This window comes from Xyrauchen texanus, chromosome 5 (assembly GCF_025860055.1).
Source record: "Xyrauchen texanus isolate HMW12.3.18 chromosome 5, RBS_HiC_50CHRs, whole genome shotgun sequence".
Taxonomy (NCBI): domain Eukaryota; kingdom Metazoa; phylum Chordata; class Actinopteri; order Cypriniformes; family Catostomidae; genus Xyrauchen; species Xyrauchen texanus.
Window position 1 is genome coordinate 131,539 of NC_068280.1, and position 18,028 is coordinate 149,566.

Here is an 18,028-nt window from a genome sequence, read left to right on the forward strand (position 1 = left end):
TATCGGTATATCATATCGTGAGGAAGATCTAAATTAAGTGTTCAACATCTGTGAATCCCTTAACAGTGAAAATGTCTGCAAAACACCCTCATATAAACACCACAAGCTGCTCTTATCGTGCACACTACTGAGCTTCATCTCATTCACAATAATCACACACTGTTAGATTCAAAACACATATAAACACACATAACCCTTAAACATACAAGAGTTCACATGAACCCTACAGCAATATCTGAAGTGTACTTGAGCACACTAACTGAACTCTCATGTCAAGTACACACACACACACACACACACACATACACATTTTGTTGCGGCTATCCTTATGAGGACCCTCCATAAACATAATTATTTTTATACTGTATGAACTAAAGATTCTATCCCCAAAACCTCACGAAAAACGTTCTGCATTTTGACATTGTCAAATAAACATTGTTTTCATCATAAACGTCTAGGCTACGGATGTAACCTCCGTTCCCTGATGGAGGGAACGAGACGTTGTGTCAAAGAAGCGACACTAGGGGTCTCTCTTGAGTGCTGAATATACCTCTGATCTATGAAAAAAGGCCAATGAGAAGTTGGCAGATAGAATTAGCATGTTCCGCCCCTGGACATACGAGTATAAAGGTGGGGAAATGCGTTTCATTCAGGATTTTTCTGAGGAGCCGGAAATGGTCCGGCCACAACAGTGGCTTGGCTCAGCGACGTGGCCGGGAGGACACAACGTCTCGTTCCCTCCATTAGGGAATGGAGGTTACATCCATAACCTAGACTGCTGACACAGGAGCGGGCAGGTACTTGACGTGCCAAAACGACCAGCTGTATCAGACTGCACGTACCCTTCCCCAATGCCCCATAAAGACATCATTTTTCCCACGTAGCGTGGGAAGGGGGTCTTACCCAGTTTCCTATTCTTTCAGGGGGAAAAGACCCTGCGGATAACACACCCGCCCAGAGAGGTGAAGGTAAAAGTGGCGAAATACACCACATGGGCTTTTAGGTCACATGTGGGAAGTGGAGCGGTGGTAGATCCCGCCTCTTCGGAGGGAGGAGTTGCTACAGACATGGCGACCGGGGGGCAGCGGGCACTGCCCAAGGGAGACGCGGGTCCACTCGTAAGGAGACCGTACCGGGTAAAATACACACAGGCGGAACGTCCACGTAGGAACCCTAACCTGCGGATCACCTATTCCAGTACAGGGTAGATTTGAGAACCCGCAGTGGATTGGGTCGGCGAATTCCTCCGCAGAATTGCGGACCCACAGGGCTAGGGAGGGGGCTTTGCCGAGGGAAAAGGCGCTAGGTTCAAGCGATTCACTTGGTCAATCAGTCAGCGTGTTACAGAGTTCTACCGGCTCGGACCTGAGAAAACACGGGATGAGACTGACTCTACCCTGAGATTGTAGAATCTCGCAAAAGTATTAGGTGTTGCTCAACCCGTTGCTCTGCATATGTCTAACAAGGAGATGCCTCTGGTCAGTGCCCATGAGGACGCAACTCCTTGTTGAGTGTGCTCGGACCCACAAGGGGGGGACATGGCCTGGGTGCAATAGGGCAATGAAATGGCATCCACCACCCAATGGGAGAGCCTCTTTTTGGAGACAGTGTTCCCTTTCTGCTGTCCACCAAAGCAGACAAAGAGCTGCTCAGAGCACCTAAAGCTCTGCGTGCGGTCCAAGTAGGAACACAAAGCACTTATCAGACACAGCAACGAAGGGGCTGGGTCTGCCTCCTCCCGGGGCAACACTTGCAGGTTCACTACCTGGTCTCTGAAGGGCGTGGTAGGAACCTTGGGCATGTAGCCCGGCCATGGTCTTGGGATCACATGTGTGTCTGCTGGACCGAACTCCAGGCAAGTGTCACTGACAGAGAACTCTTGCAGGTCAACAGGGCTGTTTTTAAGGAGAGGGCCCTGAGTCCAACTGATTCTAGTGGCTTGAAGGGGGTCTCTGAAGGCCCGAGAGGACCACTGAGAGATCCCAGGAGGGGAACAGGCTTGGCCACAAGGGATTTAACCTCCGGCGCCTTTTAGGAACCTGATAATCAAGTTGTGCTTACCCAAAGACTTGCCATCTACTGCATCGTGGTGGGCTGCGATAGTCTTCAACACCTTCAAGGTGGATGGGGACAGCCTCCCCTCCAACCTCTCCTGCAGAAATGAGAGCACTGACCTGACTGCGCACCTTTGTGGGTCTTCGCCCCGAGAAGAACATCAATTCGTGAACAAGCGCCACTTTAGGCAATTTATGTATGTTACCACGGTGGTGCTGTCTGATTTGATCAAGACGTGTTTGCCCTGAACTAGCAGGAGGAACTTCCGCAGGGCAAAGAAAACAGTCAGCAACTCCAGGCAGTTGATGTGACAGTGGGCCCGCAGCTGCGTCCACGTCGCACATGTCGCCCCAACCCAATCTAGAGGTGGTGGTCGTGACCAGGATGCATCGGGACACCTGCTGCAAAGGGACTCCTGCCCACAGAAAGCAGAGGTCTGTCCAGGGTTTGAATGTTTGGCGTCAGGCGGGGGTGACCCTCACATGGTGCGTGTCACGGTGCCATGCTCATCTCGGGACTCGAGTCTGTAGCCAGTGCTGAAGCGGTCTCATATGCATCAACCCCAGTGGCGCGACCGCCGCGGAGGATGCCATATGCCCCAGGAGCTTCTGGAAATGTTTTAAAGGGACCATTGTGCCTGGCCTGAAGATGGCAAGGCATTTCAGCACTGACTGCGCGCACTCATTGGTGAGGCGCGGTGACATTGAGACTGAGTCTAACTCCATGCCGAGAAAAGAGATACTCTGAACCAGGGCGAGCTTGCTCTTTTCCCAGTTGATCTGAAGCCCTAAACGGCTGAGGTGCCTGAGCACCTGGTCCCTGTGGGTGCATAGTAACTCTCGGGAGTGGACCAGGATGAGCCAGTCGTCGAGGTAGTTAAGTATGCGAATGCTGGCTTCTCGGAGCGGGGCAAGGGCTACCTCTGCGACCTTCGTAAAGGGGAGGACCTTGTACTGATACGCCTGGCCGTCGAACGAAAACCGTAGAAAGGGTCGATGTCGAGGCAGTATTGAGACATGGAAGTACGCGTCCTTCAGGTCTACCGCTGCAAACCAATCTAGATGCCGGACGCAAGTTAAAATATGTTTTTATGTGAGCATTTTGAACGGGAGTTTGTTAAAGGCCAGGTTGAAAACTCGCAAGTCCAACAGTGATCTGCTTACCAGCTCTGGAGCGAACATCTCGGTCTCTGGGTAGATCGTCTCAGGAGCGCCTGGGAGCCTTCCGGGTCCGAGAGATGGGGGGCGGGCGCTTCCTGCGAGGTGCTCGACGCTGGGGCAGAGAGCTTAGCCCAGGTTGTGGCCTGGTGGACTTGCAGGAGGGCCATGGCATGCAGGGCGGAAGCGGCCTGTCCGGTGGCGCTGTAGGCGCTTTAGCGGTCAATGATGACGTCGTCCTACAGGCCTTGGAGGGGAGTATAGGGTGACCCCGCCAGGTGGCAGCGTTCTTGGGGCACAGGTGGATCGCAACTGCCCTATCCACCTGGAGAATCGCCGTGTACACGTGGGCTGCTCCGCCGTCGATTGTAGTGAGAGCGGATGAGCGAGGGGCTTTGTGACGAGCAGAGAGGGGTGCTCTCCATGCAGTCGTCAGCTCATCATGCACCTCCGGGAAGTAAGGGTCCGGTGGGGGGCGTGCCTATGAGTGGTGCACAGACACCAGGAACCAATCATCCAGCCGCAACAGCTGTGGGGAGGACGGAGGGTTCCAGTCCAACCCCACGCTGGCAGCGGCCCGGGCAAGCATGTCGGACATCTGGGCGTCAGCCTCAGCCTGGGTGTGCTGGCCCGAAGGTAGCAGCCCAGACGAGTCATCCGCGTCAGATGCTGGATTGCTCTCTGATGCAGCGACAAGCTCATCCAGCTCGGGTGCTCAAGAGGATAGGCAGGCTGGCTGTGAGGTGAGCTGCTATTGCCTCCAGCCCGGAAGGAAGTCAACGAGTGTGCCGGGGGGCGGGAGGTTCGCAGGGATGTACCCGGCGAAACTGCGCCCGCTGCCATCCCCGGATCGCCTCCATTGCCAGCCGCATCGTCCTCAATCCCGTGGGAAGAAGGAGCAATGCTGGGGGTGGCTGGAGTGGCGTTCCTTTGGTTGAAGAAAAGCCGCGACCGTAACCTTGCCATGGTCATGTTCTCGCAGTGAGAACATGAACCATCCACAAACGCTGCTTCGGTATGATCGCAGCCCAGACACACGAGACAGCACCTGTGGTCGTCTGAAGCGGAGAGCACTCTACCGCATCCAGGAACTACACATGGGCGGAAGGGCATCTTTATAAAGACGTGTCCTGAAAAGGACTTTCAAAGCCACTGTCTATTGCTCTTTTAAGAGGAAAATACTCCTTTAGAGAAAATCACTATTTTATACAACACACTTTTAGTATTGCGCTGTCCAAGAGCCCAGGGGCAAACTGCACTGCCATGCAGAGAAGGAGAAAGCCGCTGATGTGCGTCGTAGACACAACATCAGATTCGACCAGAAGTAAGAGGAACAGGTGTGTGACTCGCAGTTCACTGCATACACGACCATCGGCGCTGAAGAAAATTTCTGAATGAAACAGACGCATTTCCCGCCTTCATGCAAATTCTGTCTGCCAACTTCTCATTGGCCTTTTTTCATAGATCAGAGGTATATTCGGCGCTCAAGAGAGACCCCTAGTGTCGCTTCTTCGACACAACGAAGTGAGCGACAGACGGGGAACCATATTTATATCATAATACCCTTGAAATTACCATTTTATAACCTGAAAATGTCCTCGTCAACCACTTAAACCTGCCCCCATACACACACACACACACACACACACACACACACACACACACACTCACATATACACACACATAAATATACACACACACACACACACACTAACACACACACAGACAGACAGACACACATACACACACACTCTCACATATAAAAACAGAACAACAACAACAACCGCCATTCGCCACTAAGTGGCGGTGACGTCACCACGACGCTTGTGCCAGGCTATGTGCCTTTCCTGGTCTCAGGCTCTGGATCGCCTTCAGTACTTCCTCCAAAGATGGCACCTCAGCCAGCCACCCACAGGGAGCGACTTCTTCCTCCAATATTTGTGGCACCGCAGCCCCAGCAGGGTCATCCCCACTTTGTCCCACAATGTTTTACAGGCTCAGGGACTTCCCCTCCCCCAGGACCTCACAGAAATGCTCAGCAAATCTGTAAACCTGTTTCTGGGGGTCGGAGATTGGATCACCGTTCTTTCCCCTAATGATGGTAATAGGTGTGGCGCTGCAAGTAACTTTTTTGATGGAATTAAAGAGCGATTTGTGATCGTGGGCCACTGAGGCAGACTCCATCTCCTCAGCAACCCGCGACCACCAACCATCCTTGCAGCGCCTCACGGCTCTCCGAACCTCCGAGCGAAGGCTGCGGTAAGCCTCCTCATTCTCAGACGTGGGATGCTGTAGATGATGAGAGTGGGCCTGTCGCTTTTTCTCAGCCAGCCTGAACACCTCCTCTGTCAGCCAGGGTCTCTGAGGAGGTCTGGACTGTGTGCCCAAAACTGCCATTGCAGTTACATGAGCCACAGTCCTAAACCTCGCCCATTTCCCCTCGACATCCAGAGGAGTGGGATGATGCCAACCCCAGCTGCAAGCGATGCTGAAATTCTCGCTTGCAACTTTCATCAGCTATCCTAGACCAGGCCACTATGGGTTTGAAATATATAATAAACACACACACACACTCTCTCAAATACACACACTCTCACATACACACACACACATACACACACACACTCTCACATATAGACACACACACACACACTCTCACATATACACATGCAGACACACACACACACATACACACACACACACACACACACACACACACACACACACACACACACACACTGTTTGAATTTATTGTACATTAAATCCTGTACTCTTTACATTAGGTTTACTTATTATAGTGAAACAAAATAATGATTTTTTATTTGAATCATTCATGAGCATCATGAAATATCTCAACACATTCTTCATTTCTAATTATTATTCACTATTGAACCAGAATGTTCCTGTGTGAGTTGATAAATCACAGCACATCCCATAATAATCACCATAATCAGTCACTTGACAACAACACTGCTGCGTCATGGCAACCAGCAGGAAGTTCTTCCCAGAGCCACACACCAGATCAGTTAATAGAGATGTAACGCGAAAGACAGAGACCCCAACTATAAGACAATTTAATATATTTAAACTTTATTTAGTGATTTGCCTTTACTGACCTCTTGCAGGTAAAAGAGACTTTATTCTATTTCTGTGCTTTAATTATTGAACTATCTAGTGATATTATTCAATTCTACATTAAATCTACAGTAAATTCTACACAAAATGTATTTGGCACAAAACGACGATTTCAATTAAAGTGACAAACGAACAGTAAAGTGACATTAAATTGATCAAATACATTCACACTAAATAAAATATACTAAATTTAATATATGAATTTATACTAAATTAAACTAATAAAACACTTTTATATTAAATAGCTGCAATTACAAAACACAGATCTTTTTAAATGCTTCAGTGTGATGAATAAACTGCTTTTGAGAGGAAACAGATCGTCACGTCTGACCTGTCCACTAATCTTCAAATGTTTTACACTAAACAATCCTTTAACAGAGAACACACTTCAATGACGTCACTGTCATTATATGATTGGCTTAAAAGAGTCATGTGATCGCTTAAAATATATATCAGAGAGTCTCTCAGGTTCTTACCATCCTCCATGACGAGCACTTCCTTCTGACACATGTCCTGAACGTTCACAGTGCAGTTAACGATGAAGTCTGGAGATGAGCAGTCATCATGACGATCTTCACACTGATAACACTGAATCTGCAGTGCTGTACTCACACCTACACACACACACACACACACACACACATGTTGTGTTTCCATGTTTTATGGGGACTTTCCATAGACATAATGGTTTTTATACTGTACAAACTTTATATTCTATCCCCTAAACCTAACCCTATCCCTAAACCTAACCCTCACAGAAAACTTTCTGCATTATTACATTTTCAAAAAACATAATTTAGTATGATTTATAAGCTGTTTTCCTCATGGGGACCGACAAAATGTCCCCACAAGGTCAAACATTTCGGGTTTTACTATCCTTATGGGATAAACATTTAAAACATTTATGGATGTATTCATTTAACATTTTAACCTGAGAGTCTTTTATTTGAATAGAATTATTAACTTTAAACAAGTGTCTGTCACAAATGTCCTTGATTAGTTTCTACAGTTTTTTCACACACATTTAGCAATTCAAAATGGCACTTTTTAAATGCACTGCACACGGTTCTCTGCATAACACACAACAATATGACATAAAGTCACATGTTTGCCATTAAAATGACACTACATGAGCCACCTGGCCAAACACCTCAATGGTTAATGGATAGCACTTCAATCAGGAAGTAAACACTATGAAAAGACCACAGGTGAGCAACTTCTGTTTTACAACAACAATGGAAGATGTTGCTGTGAGAGGAAGAGGAAGAGGGAGAGGAAGAGGGAGAGGGAGAGGAAGAGGGAGAGGAAGAGGAATAGGGAAAGGGAGAGGAAGAGGAAGAGGAAGAGGGAGAGGAAGAGGAAGAGGGAGAAGAAGAGGAAGAGGGAGAGGAAGAGGAAGAGGGAGGATGAGTGAGAGGGAGAGGAAGAGTGAGTGAGAGGGAGAGGAAGAGGGAGAGGAAGAGGAAGAGGAAGAGGGAGAAGAAGAGGAAGAGGGAGAGGAAGAGGGAGAGGAAGAGGGAGGGTGAGTGAGAGGGAGAGGAAGAGGAAGAGTGAGTGAGAGGGAGAGGAAGAGGAAGAGGGAGAGGGAGAGGAAGAGTGAGTGAGAGGGAGAGGAAGAGGAAGAGGGAGAGGAAGAGGGAGAGGAAGAGGGAGAGGAAGAGGGAGGGTGAGTGAGTGAGAGGGAGAGAGAGAGGAAGAGGAAGAGGGAGAGGAAGGGGAAGAGGGAGAGGAAGAGGAAGAGGGAGAGGAAGAGGGAGACGAAGAGGGAGAGGAAGAGGGAGGGTGAGTGAGTGAGAGGGAGAGAGAGAGGAAGAGGAAGAGGGAGAGGAAGGGGAAGAGGAAGAGGGAGAGGAAGAGGGAGGGTGAGTGAGTGAGAGGGACAGAGAGAGGAAGAGGAAGAGGGAGAGGAAGGGGAAGAGGGAGAGGAAGAGGGAGATGGAGAGGAAGAGGAAGGGGAAGAGGAAGAGGGAGAGGAAGAGGGGGAGGAAGAGGAAGAGGAAGAGGAAGAGGGAGAGGAAGAGGGAGAGGAAGAGGGAGGGTGAGTGAGTGAGAGGGAGAGAGAGAGGAAGAGGAAGAGGGAGAGGAAGGGGAAGAGGGAGAGGAAGAGGGAGAGGAAGAGGGAGGGTGAGTGAGTGAGAGGGAGAGAGAGAGGAAGAGGAAGAGGGAGAGGAAGGGGAAGAGGAAGAGGGAGAGGAAGAGGGAGAGGAAGAGGGAGGGTGAGTAAGTGAGAGGGAGGGAGAGAGGAAGAGGTAGAGGGAGAGGAAGGGGAAGAGGGAGAGGAAGAGGAAGAGGGAGATGGAGATGGAGATGGAGAGGAAGAGGAAGGGGAAGAGGGAGAGGAAGAGGGAGAGGAAGAGGAAGAGGGAGAGGAAGAGGAAGGGGAAGAGGGAGAGGAAGAGGAAGGGAAGAGGGAGAGGGAGAGGGAGAGGGAGAGGGAGAGGAAGAGGGAGAGGGAGAGGGAGAGGAAGAGGGAGAGGAAGAGGGAGAGGAAGGGGAAGGGGAAGAGGGAGAGGAAGAGGAAGAGGGAGAGGAAGAGGGAGAGGGAGAGGGAGAGGGAGAGGAAGAGGAAGAGGGAGAGGAAGAGGAAGAGGAAGAGGGAGGGTGAGTGAGAGGTAGGGGTAGAGCTGGTAGAGGAGTTCATGGCCAAAGAAGATCCAGCTGTGCTGTAAGATGCTGCCTAAATATTTTTCTTGCCTTTGTTTTTTCTATATATTTTTTCTGCAATTTTTTTTTTTGTGAGCATAGTTTTGTTCAGTCCAATGTAAATATATCTGCTGTGCATATGTTGCACTGACTTGTTTGATGAAAAATAAAAAAATAAAAATGTTTCAACAGCATGTGTGTGTGTGTGTGTGTGTGTGTGTGTGTGTGTGTGTGTGTGTGTGTGTGTGTGTGTATCTGCAAATATTTCTGTGCATGTGAAAAATCTGAAGAATTTTCTACAATGTGAACTATTTTAGTATTATGGCAAAGCTAAAGATGAGAGTGCTTTTCATTATGTACAACAGTGTGTGTGTGTGTGTGTGTGTGTGTGTGTGTGTGTGTGTGTGTGTGTGTGTGTGTGTGTGTGTGTGTATGTGTGTGTGTGTGTGTGTGTGTGTGAGAGTGTATTTATCACTTTGTGTCCCCATAAGGATAGTAGGGTTAGGTTTAGGGGATAGAATATAAAGTTTGTACAGTATAAAAACCATTATGTCTATGGAAAGTCCCCATAAAACATGGAAACCAAACATGTGTGTGTGTGTGTGTGTGAGTGTGTGTGTGTGTGTGTGTGTGAGAGTGCTTTTCATTATGCACAACAGTGTGTGAGAGAGTGTGTGTGTGTGTGTGAGAGAGTGTGTGTGAGTGTGTGTGTGTGTGTGTGTGTGTGTGTGAGAGAGAGAGTGTGTGTGAGAGTGCTTTTCATTATGCACAACAGTGTGTAGTTGGTTAGACAAAATTCTGGTAATATGAATGAAGTGTGTGACATTTCGTGCAAATGTTTGATTTTGATGCTATATGTAGTTTTGGTTGCAGTGCTTCATTTTGCAGTTTGGGTGTGTGGTTTAGTGAATTGTGTTAAGTATTTTGATAAAACCAGCCTAGTTTGCAAAATTGTGTGTTAGCAATTGGAAAAAACTGTAATACGATTTATATACACAACCTTAATAAAAGCACAAGCACAAAATAATTGATAAACAATTTCAATAAACCGAAAACAAGTTTGAGTTTTAAAAAATAAGATTTTGTTTCTGTACATAAATTAATATAAATATTTCACTTTTTAAACTTTGAATATTTCAGAGTTTATTGGACCAAAAAACTCTAAAAATAAGCCGCTAAAATATAATTTGACTCTAGATGGATGTTCTGTTACATCATCTTCAACAGTGAAGAACTTAGGTGTTATATTTGATACCAATCTGTCCTTTGAAAATCAAATTACAAATGTTTGTAGCACAACATTCTTCCACCTCAGAAATATTGCTAAATGAAGGCATATGCTCTCTGTTGCTGATGCCGAAAAACTAATTCATGCGTTCATGACCTCAAGACTAGATTATTGTAATGCATTACTGGGAGGATGTCCAGCAAGATCAATAAATAAACTTCAATTGGTTCAAAATGCAGCAGCCAGAGTGCTGACGAGAACCAAGAAATATGATCATATTAGCCCCATTTTATCATCGTTACATTGTTACCTGTTACATTACACATTAATTTTAAAAATTCTGTTAACTACATACAAAGCTTTGAATGGTCTTCGCAGTACTTAAGTGATCTTCTGTCACGCTGTATTCCATCACGTTCATTAAGATCGCAAAATTCTGGCCTATTAATAGTTCCTAGAATATCAAAATCCACTAAAGGAGGAAGATCCTTTTCATATTTGGCTCCTAAACTATGGAATAGTCTCCCAAACACTGTTCGAGATGCAGACACACTCTCTCAGTTTAAGTCTAGACTAAAGACTCATCTATTTAGCCAGGCATACACCTAATTTATCCTCCAACACACAATTAGGCTGCTTTAGCTGGGTCTCCCGGAACCAGAAACACTTCTCATTGTAAAGGTTTTAATGGAAAGGAGGAGGCGAGAACTGGCTTAACAATATAAACAACATTTAATTAAATAAAAAGACACACACACAAACACACACATGCAGCTGCCCGTAAATGCTCTCTCTCTCACCACCAGCCGCAGTTGGCCTTTTTCCCTCTCGGAGGCTTGATTAGCTTGATTAGGGGTGTGTAAAATCACCACCCTGTCACACTCATATTCTATAATTCTGCTTCAAATTGAACGGCATCTATGCTAATTACTATTATATTTGTTTCCCTGTCTCAACCTCGGGATTAATATCCTGAGGTTACCAGAACCAGCCAGATCCAGTTCCGGTCCAAATCCCACTGCTACGTGTCGCAGAATGATGATGACTAAATGCAGCCGGTGCCAAACATCACTTCAGTCTATTATGACAGACTTCAGAGGATGAACTGATGCCAACTCCAACCATAAGACATGAGATACTTCGTATGCCAATGACTGAACCTTGGATTTAGGATGGACCACACCGAACCTCACCGAAATTACCGGCCAGGTTGAACTGCGTTTCACATCCCTGATCTCTGCCTGCATCACCTCGGTCTATTGATGGACTACGATCTTGAAATTGAATGCATAGACTAACTATTGCCAACAAAAGCCTTCATCAGCCAATTAACAAGGACAATTGCATCTATGTGAACTTCTGCAATTAATCTAGATGGACTTTAATCATTAATCTTACAGTTCAAACACAATCTATGTTTAAATACTGACCCTTAACCCTTACTTAGTTTAATCATTTTAAACCATGACTTTAAGAATACATAAGTAATATTTACATTATATTCATGATGTTAGTCAGAGGGGAACTGGCCCCCACAGTGAGTCTGGTTTAGGGGTAGGGTGGGGTTAGTCAGAGGGGAACTGGCCCTCACAGTGAGTCTGGTTTAGGGTTAGGGTGGGGTGAGTCAGATGGGAACTGGCCCCAAAAGTGAGTCTGGTTTAGGGGTAGGGTGGTGTTAGTCAGAGGGGAACTGGCCCCAAAAGTGAGTCTGGTTTAGGGTTAGGGTGGGGTTAGTCAGAGGGGAACTGGCCCCAAAAGTGAGTCTGGTTTAGGGGTAGGGTGGGGTTAGTCAGAGGGGAAGTGGCCCTCACAGTGAGTCTGGTTTAGGGTTAGGGTGGGGTGAGTCAGATGGGAACTGGCCCCAAAAGTGAGTCTGGTTTAGGGGTAGGGTGGTGTTAGTCAGAGGGGAACTGGCCCCAAAAGTGAGTCTGGTTTAGGGTTAGGGTGGGGTTAGTCAGAGGGGAACTGGCCCCAAAAGTGAGTCTGGTTTAGGGGTAGGGTGGGGTTAGTCAGAGGGGAACTGGCCCTCACAGTGAGTCTGGTTTAGGGGTAGGGTGGGGTGAGTCAGATGGGAACTGGCCCCAAAAGTGAGTCTGGTTTAGGGGTAGGGTGGGGTGAGTCAGAGGGGAACTGGCCCCCACAGTGAGTCTGGTTTAGGGGTAGGGTGGGGTGAGTCAGATGGGAACTGGCCCCAAAAGTGAGTCTGGTTTAGGGGTAGGGTGGGGTTAGTCAGAGGGGAACTGGCCCCAAAACTGAGTCTGGTTTAGGGATAGGGTGGGGTTAGTCAGAGGGGAACTGGCCCTCCCAGTGAGTCTGGTTTAGGGGTAGGGTGGGGTTAGTCAGAGGGGAACTGGCCCTCACAGTGAGTCTGGTTTAGGGGTAGGGTGGGGTTAGTCAGAGGGGAACTGGCCCCAAAAGTGAGTCTGGTTTAGGGGTAGGGTGGGGTTAGTCAGAGGGGAACTGGCCCCAAAAGTGAGTCTGGTTTAGGGGTAGGGTGGGGTTAGTCAGAGGGGAACTGGCCCTCACAGTGAGTCTGGTTTAGGGGTAGGGTGGAGTTAGTCAGAGGGGAACTGGCCCTCACAGTGAGTCTGGTTTAGGGGTAGGGTGGGGTTAGTCAGAGGGGAACTGGCCCCCACAGTGAGTCTGGTTTAGGGTTAGGGTGGGGTTAGTCAGAGGGGAACTGGCCCTCACAGTGAGTCTGGTTTAGGGGTAGGGTGGGGTTAGTCAGAGGGGAACTGGCCCCCACAGTAAGTCTGGTTGAGGGTTAGGGTGGGGTTAGTCAGAGGGGAACTGGCCCCAAAAGTGAGTCTGGTTGAGGGTTAGGGTGGGGTTAGTCAGAGGGGAACTGGCCCCAAAAGTGAGTCTGGTTTAGGAGTAGGGTGGGGTTAGTCAGAGGGAACTGCCCCCACAGTGAGTCTGGTTTAGGGTTAGGGTGGGGTTAGTCAGAGGGAACTGCCCCCACAGTGAGTCTGGTTTAGGGTTAGGGTGGGGTTAGTCAGAGGGAACTGCCCCCACAGTGAGTCTGGTTTAGGAGTAGGGTGGGGTTAGTCAGGGGAACTGGCCCCAAAAGTGAGTCTGGTTTAGGGGTAGGGTGGGGTTAGTCAGAGGGAACTGGCCCCACAGTAAGTCTGGTTTAGGGTTAGGGTGGGGTTAGTCAGAGGGAACTGGCCCCCACAGTGAGTCTGGTTTAGGGGTAGGGTGGGGTTAGTCAGAGGGGAACTGGCCCTCACAGTGAGTCTGGTTTAGGGTTAGGGTGGGGTTAGTCAGAGGGGAACTGGCCCCAAAAGTGAGTCTGGTTTAGGGGTAGGGTGGGGTTAGTCAGAGGGGAACTGGCCCTCACAGTGAGTCTGGTTTAGGGGTAGGGTGGGGTGAGTCAGATGGGAACTGGCCCCAAAAGTGAGTCTGGTTTAGGGGTAGGGTGGGGTGAGTCAGAGGGGAACTGGCCCCCACAGTGAGTCTGGTTTAGGGGTAGGGTGGGGTGAGTCAGATGGGAACTGGCCCCAAAAGTGAGTCTGGTTTAGGGGTAGGGTGGGGTTAGTCAGAGGGGAACTGGCCCCAAAAGTGAGTCTGGTTTAGGGATAGGGTGGGGTTAGTCAGAGGGGAACTGGCCCTCCCAGTGAGTCTGGTTTAGGGGTAGGGTGGGGTTAGTCAGAGGGGAACTGGCCCTCACAGTGAGTCTGGTTTAGGGGTAGGGGTGGGGTTAGTCAGAGGGAACTGGCCCCAAAAGTGAGTCTGGTTTAGGGGTAGGGTGGGGTTAGTCAGAGGGGAACTGGCCCCAAAAGTGAGTCTGGTTTAGGGGTAGGGTGGGGTTAGTCAGAGGGGAACTGGCCCTCACAGTGAGTCTGGTTTAGGGGTAGGGTGGGGTTAGTCAGAGGGGAACTGGCCCTCACAGTGAGTCTGGTTTAGGGGTAGGGTGGGGTTAGTCAGAGGGAACTGGCCCCCACAGTGAGTCTGGTTTAGGGTTAGGGTGGGGTTAGTCAGAGGGAACTGGCCCTCACAGTGAGTCTGGTTTAGGGGTAGGGTGGGGTTAGTCAGAGGGAACTGGCCCCCACAGTAAGTCTGGTTGAGGGTTAGGGTGGGGTTAGTCAGAGGGGAACTGGCCCCAAAAGTGAGTCTGGTTGAGGGTTAGGGTGGGGTTAGTCAGAGGGGAACTGGCCCCAAAAGTGAGTCTGGTTTAGGAGTAGGGTGGGGTTAGTCAGAGGGAACTGCCCCCACAGTGAGTCTGGTTTAGGGTTAGGGTGGGGTTAGTCAGAGGGAACTGCCCCCACAGTGAGTCTGGTTTAGGGTTAGGGTGGGGTTAGTCAGAGGGAACTGCCCCCACAGTGAGTCTGGTTTAGGAGTAGGGTGGGGTTAGTCAGAGGGGAACTGGCCCCAAAAGTGAGTCTGGTTTAGGGGTAGGGTGGGGTTAGTCAGAGGGGAACTGGCCCCACAGTAAGTCTGGTTTAGGGTTAGGGTGGGGTTAGTCAGAGGGGAACTGGCCCCCACAGTGAGTCTGGTTTAGGGGTAGGGTGGGGTTAGTCAGAGGGGAACTGGCCCTCACAGTGAGTCTGGTTTAGGGGTAGGGTGGGGTTAGTCAGAGGGGAACTGGCCCCAAAAGTGAGTCTGGTTTAGGGGTAGGGTGGGGTTAGTCAGATGGGAACTGGCCCCAAAAGTGAGTCTGGCTTAGGGGTAGGGTGGTGTTAGTCAGAGGGGAACTGGCCCCAAAAGTGAGTCTGGTTTAGGGGTAGGGTGGGGTTAGTCAGAGGGGAACTGGCCCCAAAAGTGAGTTTGGTTTAGGGGTAGGGTGGGGTTAGTCAGAGGGGAACTGGCCCTCAGAGTGAGTCTGGTTTAGGGGTAGGGTGGGGTTAGTCAGAGGGGAACTGGCCCTCACAATGAGTCTGGTTTAGGGGTAGGATGGGGTGAGTCAGATGGGAACTGGCCCCAAAAGTGAGTCTGGTTTAGGGGTAGGGTGGGGTGAGTCAGATGGGAACTGGCCCCAAAAGTGAGTCTGGTTTAGGGGTAGGGTGGGGTTAGTCAGAGGGGAACTGGCCCTCACAGTGAGTCTGGTTTAGGGGTAGGGTGGGGTGAGTCAGATGGGAACTGGCCCCAAAAGTGAGTCTGGTTTAGGGGTAGGGTGGGGTGAGTCAGAGGGGAACTGGCCCCCACAGTGAGTCTGGTTTAGGGGTAGGGTGGGGTGAGTCAGATGGGAACTGGCCCCAAAAGTGAGTCTGGTTTAGGGGTAGGGTGGGGTTAGTCAGAGGGGAACTGGCCCCAAAAGTGAGTCTGGTTTAGGGATAGGGTGGGGTTAGTCAGAGGGAACTGGCCCTCCCAGTGAGTCTGGTTTAGGGGTAGGGTGGGGTTAGTCAGAGGGAACTGGCCCTCACAGTGAGTCTGGTTTAGGGGTAGGGTGGGGTTAGTCAGAGGGGAACTGGCCCCAAAAGTGAGTCTGGTTTAGGGGTAGGGTGGGGTTAGTCAGAGGGGAACTGGCCCCAAAAGTGAGTCTGGTTTAGGGGTAGGGTGGGGTTAGTCAGAGGGGAACTGGCCCTCACAGTGAGTCTGGTTTAGGGGTAGGGTGGGGTTAGTCAGAGGGGAACTGGCCCTCACAGTGAGTCTGGTTTAGGGGTAGGGTGGGGTTAGTCAGAGGGGAACTGGCCCCAAAAGTGAGTCGGGTTTAGGGTTAGGGTGGGGTTAGTCAGAGGGGAACTGGCCCTCACAGTGAGTCTGGTTTAGGGGTAGGGTGGGGTTAGTCAGAGGGGAACTGGCCCCCACAGTAAGTCTGGTTGAGGGTTAGGGTGGGGTTAGTCAGAGGGGAACTGGCCCCAAAAGTGAGTCTGGTTTAGGGGTAGGGTGGGGTTAGTCAGAGGGGAACTGCCCCCCACAGTGAGTCTGGTTTAGGGTTAGGGTGGGGTTAGTCAGAGGGGAACTGCCCCCCACAGTGAGTCTGGTTTAGGGTTAGGGTGGGATTAGTCAGAGGGGAACTGCCCCCCACAGTGAGTCTGGTTTAGGGGTAGGGTGGGGTTAGTCAGAGGGGAACTGGCCCCAAAAGTGAGTCTGGTTTAGGGGTAGGGTGGGGTTAGTCAGAGGGGAACTGGCCCCACAGTAAGTCTGGTTTAGGGTTAGGGTGGGGTTAGTCAGAGGGGAACTGGCCCCCACAGTGAGTCTGGTTTAGGGGTAGGGTGGGGTTAGTCAGAGGGGAACTGGCCCTCGCAGTGAGTCTGGTTTAGGGGTAGGGTGGGGTTAGTCAGAGGGGAACTGGCCCCAAAAGTGAGTCTGGTTTAGGGGTAGGGTGGGGTTAGTCAGAGGGGAACTGGCCCCAAAAGTGAGTCTGGTTTAGGGGTAGGGTGGGGTTAGTCAGAGGGGAACTGGCCCCAAAAGTGAGTCTGGTTTAGGGTTAGGGTGGGGTTAGTCAGAGGGGAACTGCCCCCCACAGTGAGTCTGGTTTAGGGTTAGGGTGGGGTTAGTCAGAGGGGAACTGCCCCCCACAGTGAGTCTGGTTTAGGGTTAGGGTGGGGTTAGTCAGAGGGGAACTGGCACCCACAGTGAGTCTGGTTTCTCCCAAGGTTATTTTTCTCCATTAATCAACATCTTATGGAGTTTTGTGTTCCCACAGTCACCTTCAGCTGCTCACTGGGGTTACTAATAAAATTATTATTGAATTACTTATTTTCAAACACAATTAACAATCATATTTTATCTAATTACACAATAATGATTCATGGACATTATAGACATTACAGTTTTATCTTCTGTTAATGCTGATCTTCTGTAAAGCTGCTTTGAAACGATGTGTGTTGTGAAAGCGTTATACATATAAACATGACTTGACTTGATTATTTGTTTAAATGGACAGTTTTACATGATAATTTGAGCAGATAATAATCATCACATTGTGTCTCAAATTGTTCATAATATATCTGTAAGAGTGAAAAAAAAATTAAATTAGGAATGAAAACAATTAAGAGGAATTTAACATTTTCAATCTAATTAAATGTTTTAATGATTTTAAATCACTTCATATCTCCCTGTTAAATCGAGTGAATCACAAATACAGAAAAAGAGAAACAATTATGCACTAATTGAATGATTTAACAGTAAATCCATCATGAACAGTGCGTACTCACCCGCTGTCAGTAAGATGATGAGCAGTAAAGTCTCACACCGCCGCATGACAGACTGACGCTCCGTTCACCGCCGCGCCGACGCGTCCATTACACCGACACACACCGCGCGAACGAGCGTCACACTGAGCGAGGAGCGCTAGCACAGCTGCCGTTACTCTGAACACGTGACGCTCGCGCGACTGACTTTACCGGGCGTGACTCGCGTCTGAATGCAGAGAGAGAGAGATAGAAATAAGAGAGAGAGAGAGAGAGAGAGAGCGAGAGAGAGAGAGAGAGAGAGAGAGAGAGGGTCTTCAGCAGTTCTTATCTGCTTTTTGTATTTATATTTAATATCTGTTAAATTGTTCAACTAAATTTAATTATATATTAAGATGTAGTTCTGTTTTTACACAACCTCTGCTTTGGCAATATTGTATTGTTTACAGTCATGCCAATAAAGCCCCATTGAATTGAATTGAGAGAGTGAGAGAGTGTGTGTGAGAGAGAGAGAGAGAGAGAGAGAGAGAGAGAGAGAGAGAGAGAGAGAGAATTTAATTTGAAAAAAACTTTATTACAATAAGGTCCAGCAACATTTACAAACACAAAGAACCCCCCCCCCCCCCCCCATAAAAAAACATATTTCCATCAACAACAGAACACAGAGCCTCATTTCCCCTTCTGTCACACTCTCCACGTTGTGTGGAATGAAGTGACACAAGGGGTCTTCCTTG

At 49.1% G+C, this 18,028-nt stretch overlaps 1 protein-coding gene across 1 annotated transcript in view; it reads right to left on the reverse strand.

Moving 5' to 3' along the window:
- The window catches only part of LOC127643702 (ly6/PLAUR domain-containing protein 1-like), a 28,766-nt gene extending 11,339 nt beyond the window's left edge, over positions 1-17,427 (reverse strand). The window contains exons 1-2 of the mRNA XM_052126523.1: positions 17,319-17,427; positions 6,824-6,961 (exon numbers count right to left, since the gene is read on the reverse strand). Of these exons, the coding sequence (XP_051982483.1) occupies positions 6,824-6,961; positions 17,319-17,364 (184 nt within the window). The 5' untranslated portion in view covers positions 17,365-17,427. The remainder of the gene's footprint in view (positions 1-6,823; positions 6,962-17,318) is intronic.
- Between the last annotated feature and the right edge of the window lie 601 nt (positions 17,428-18,028).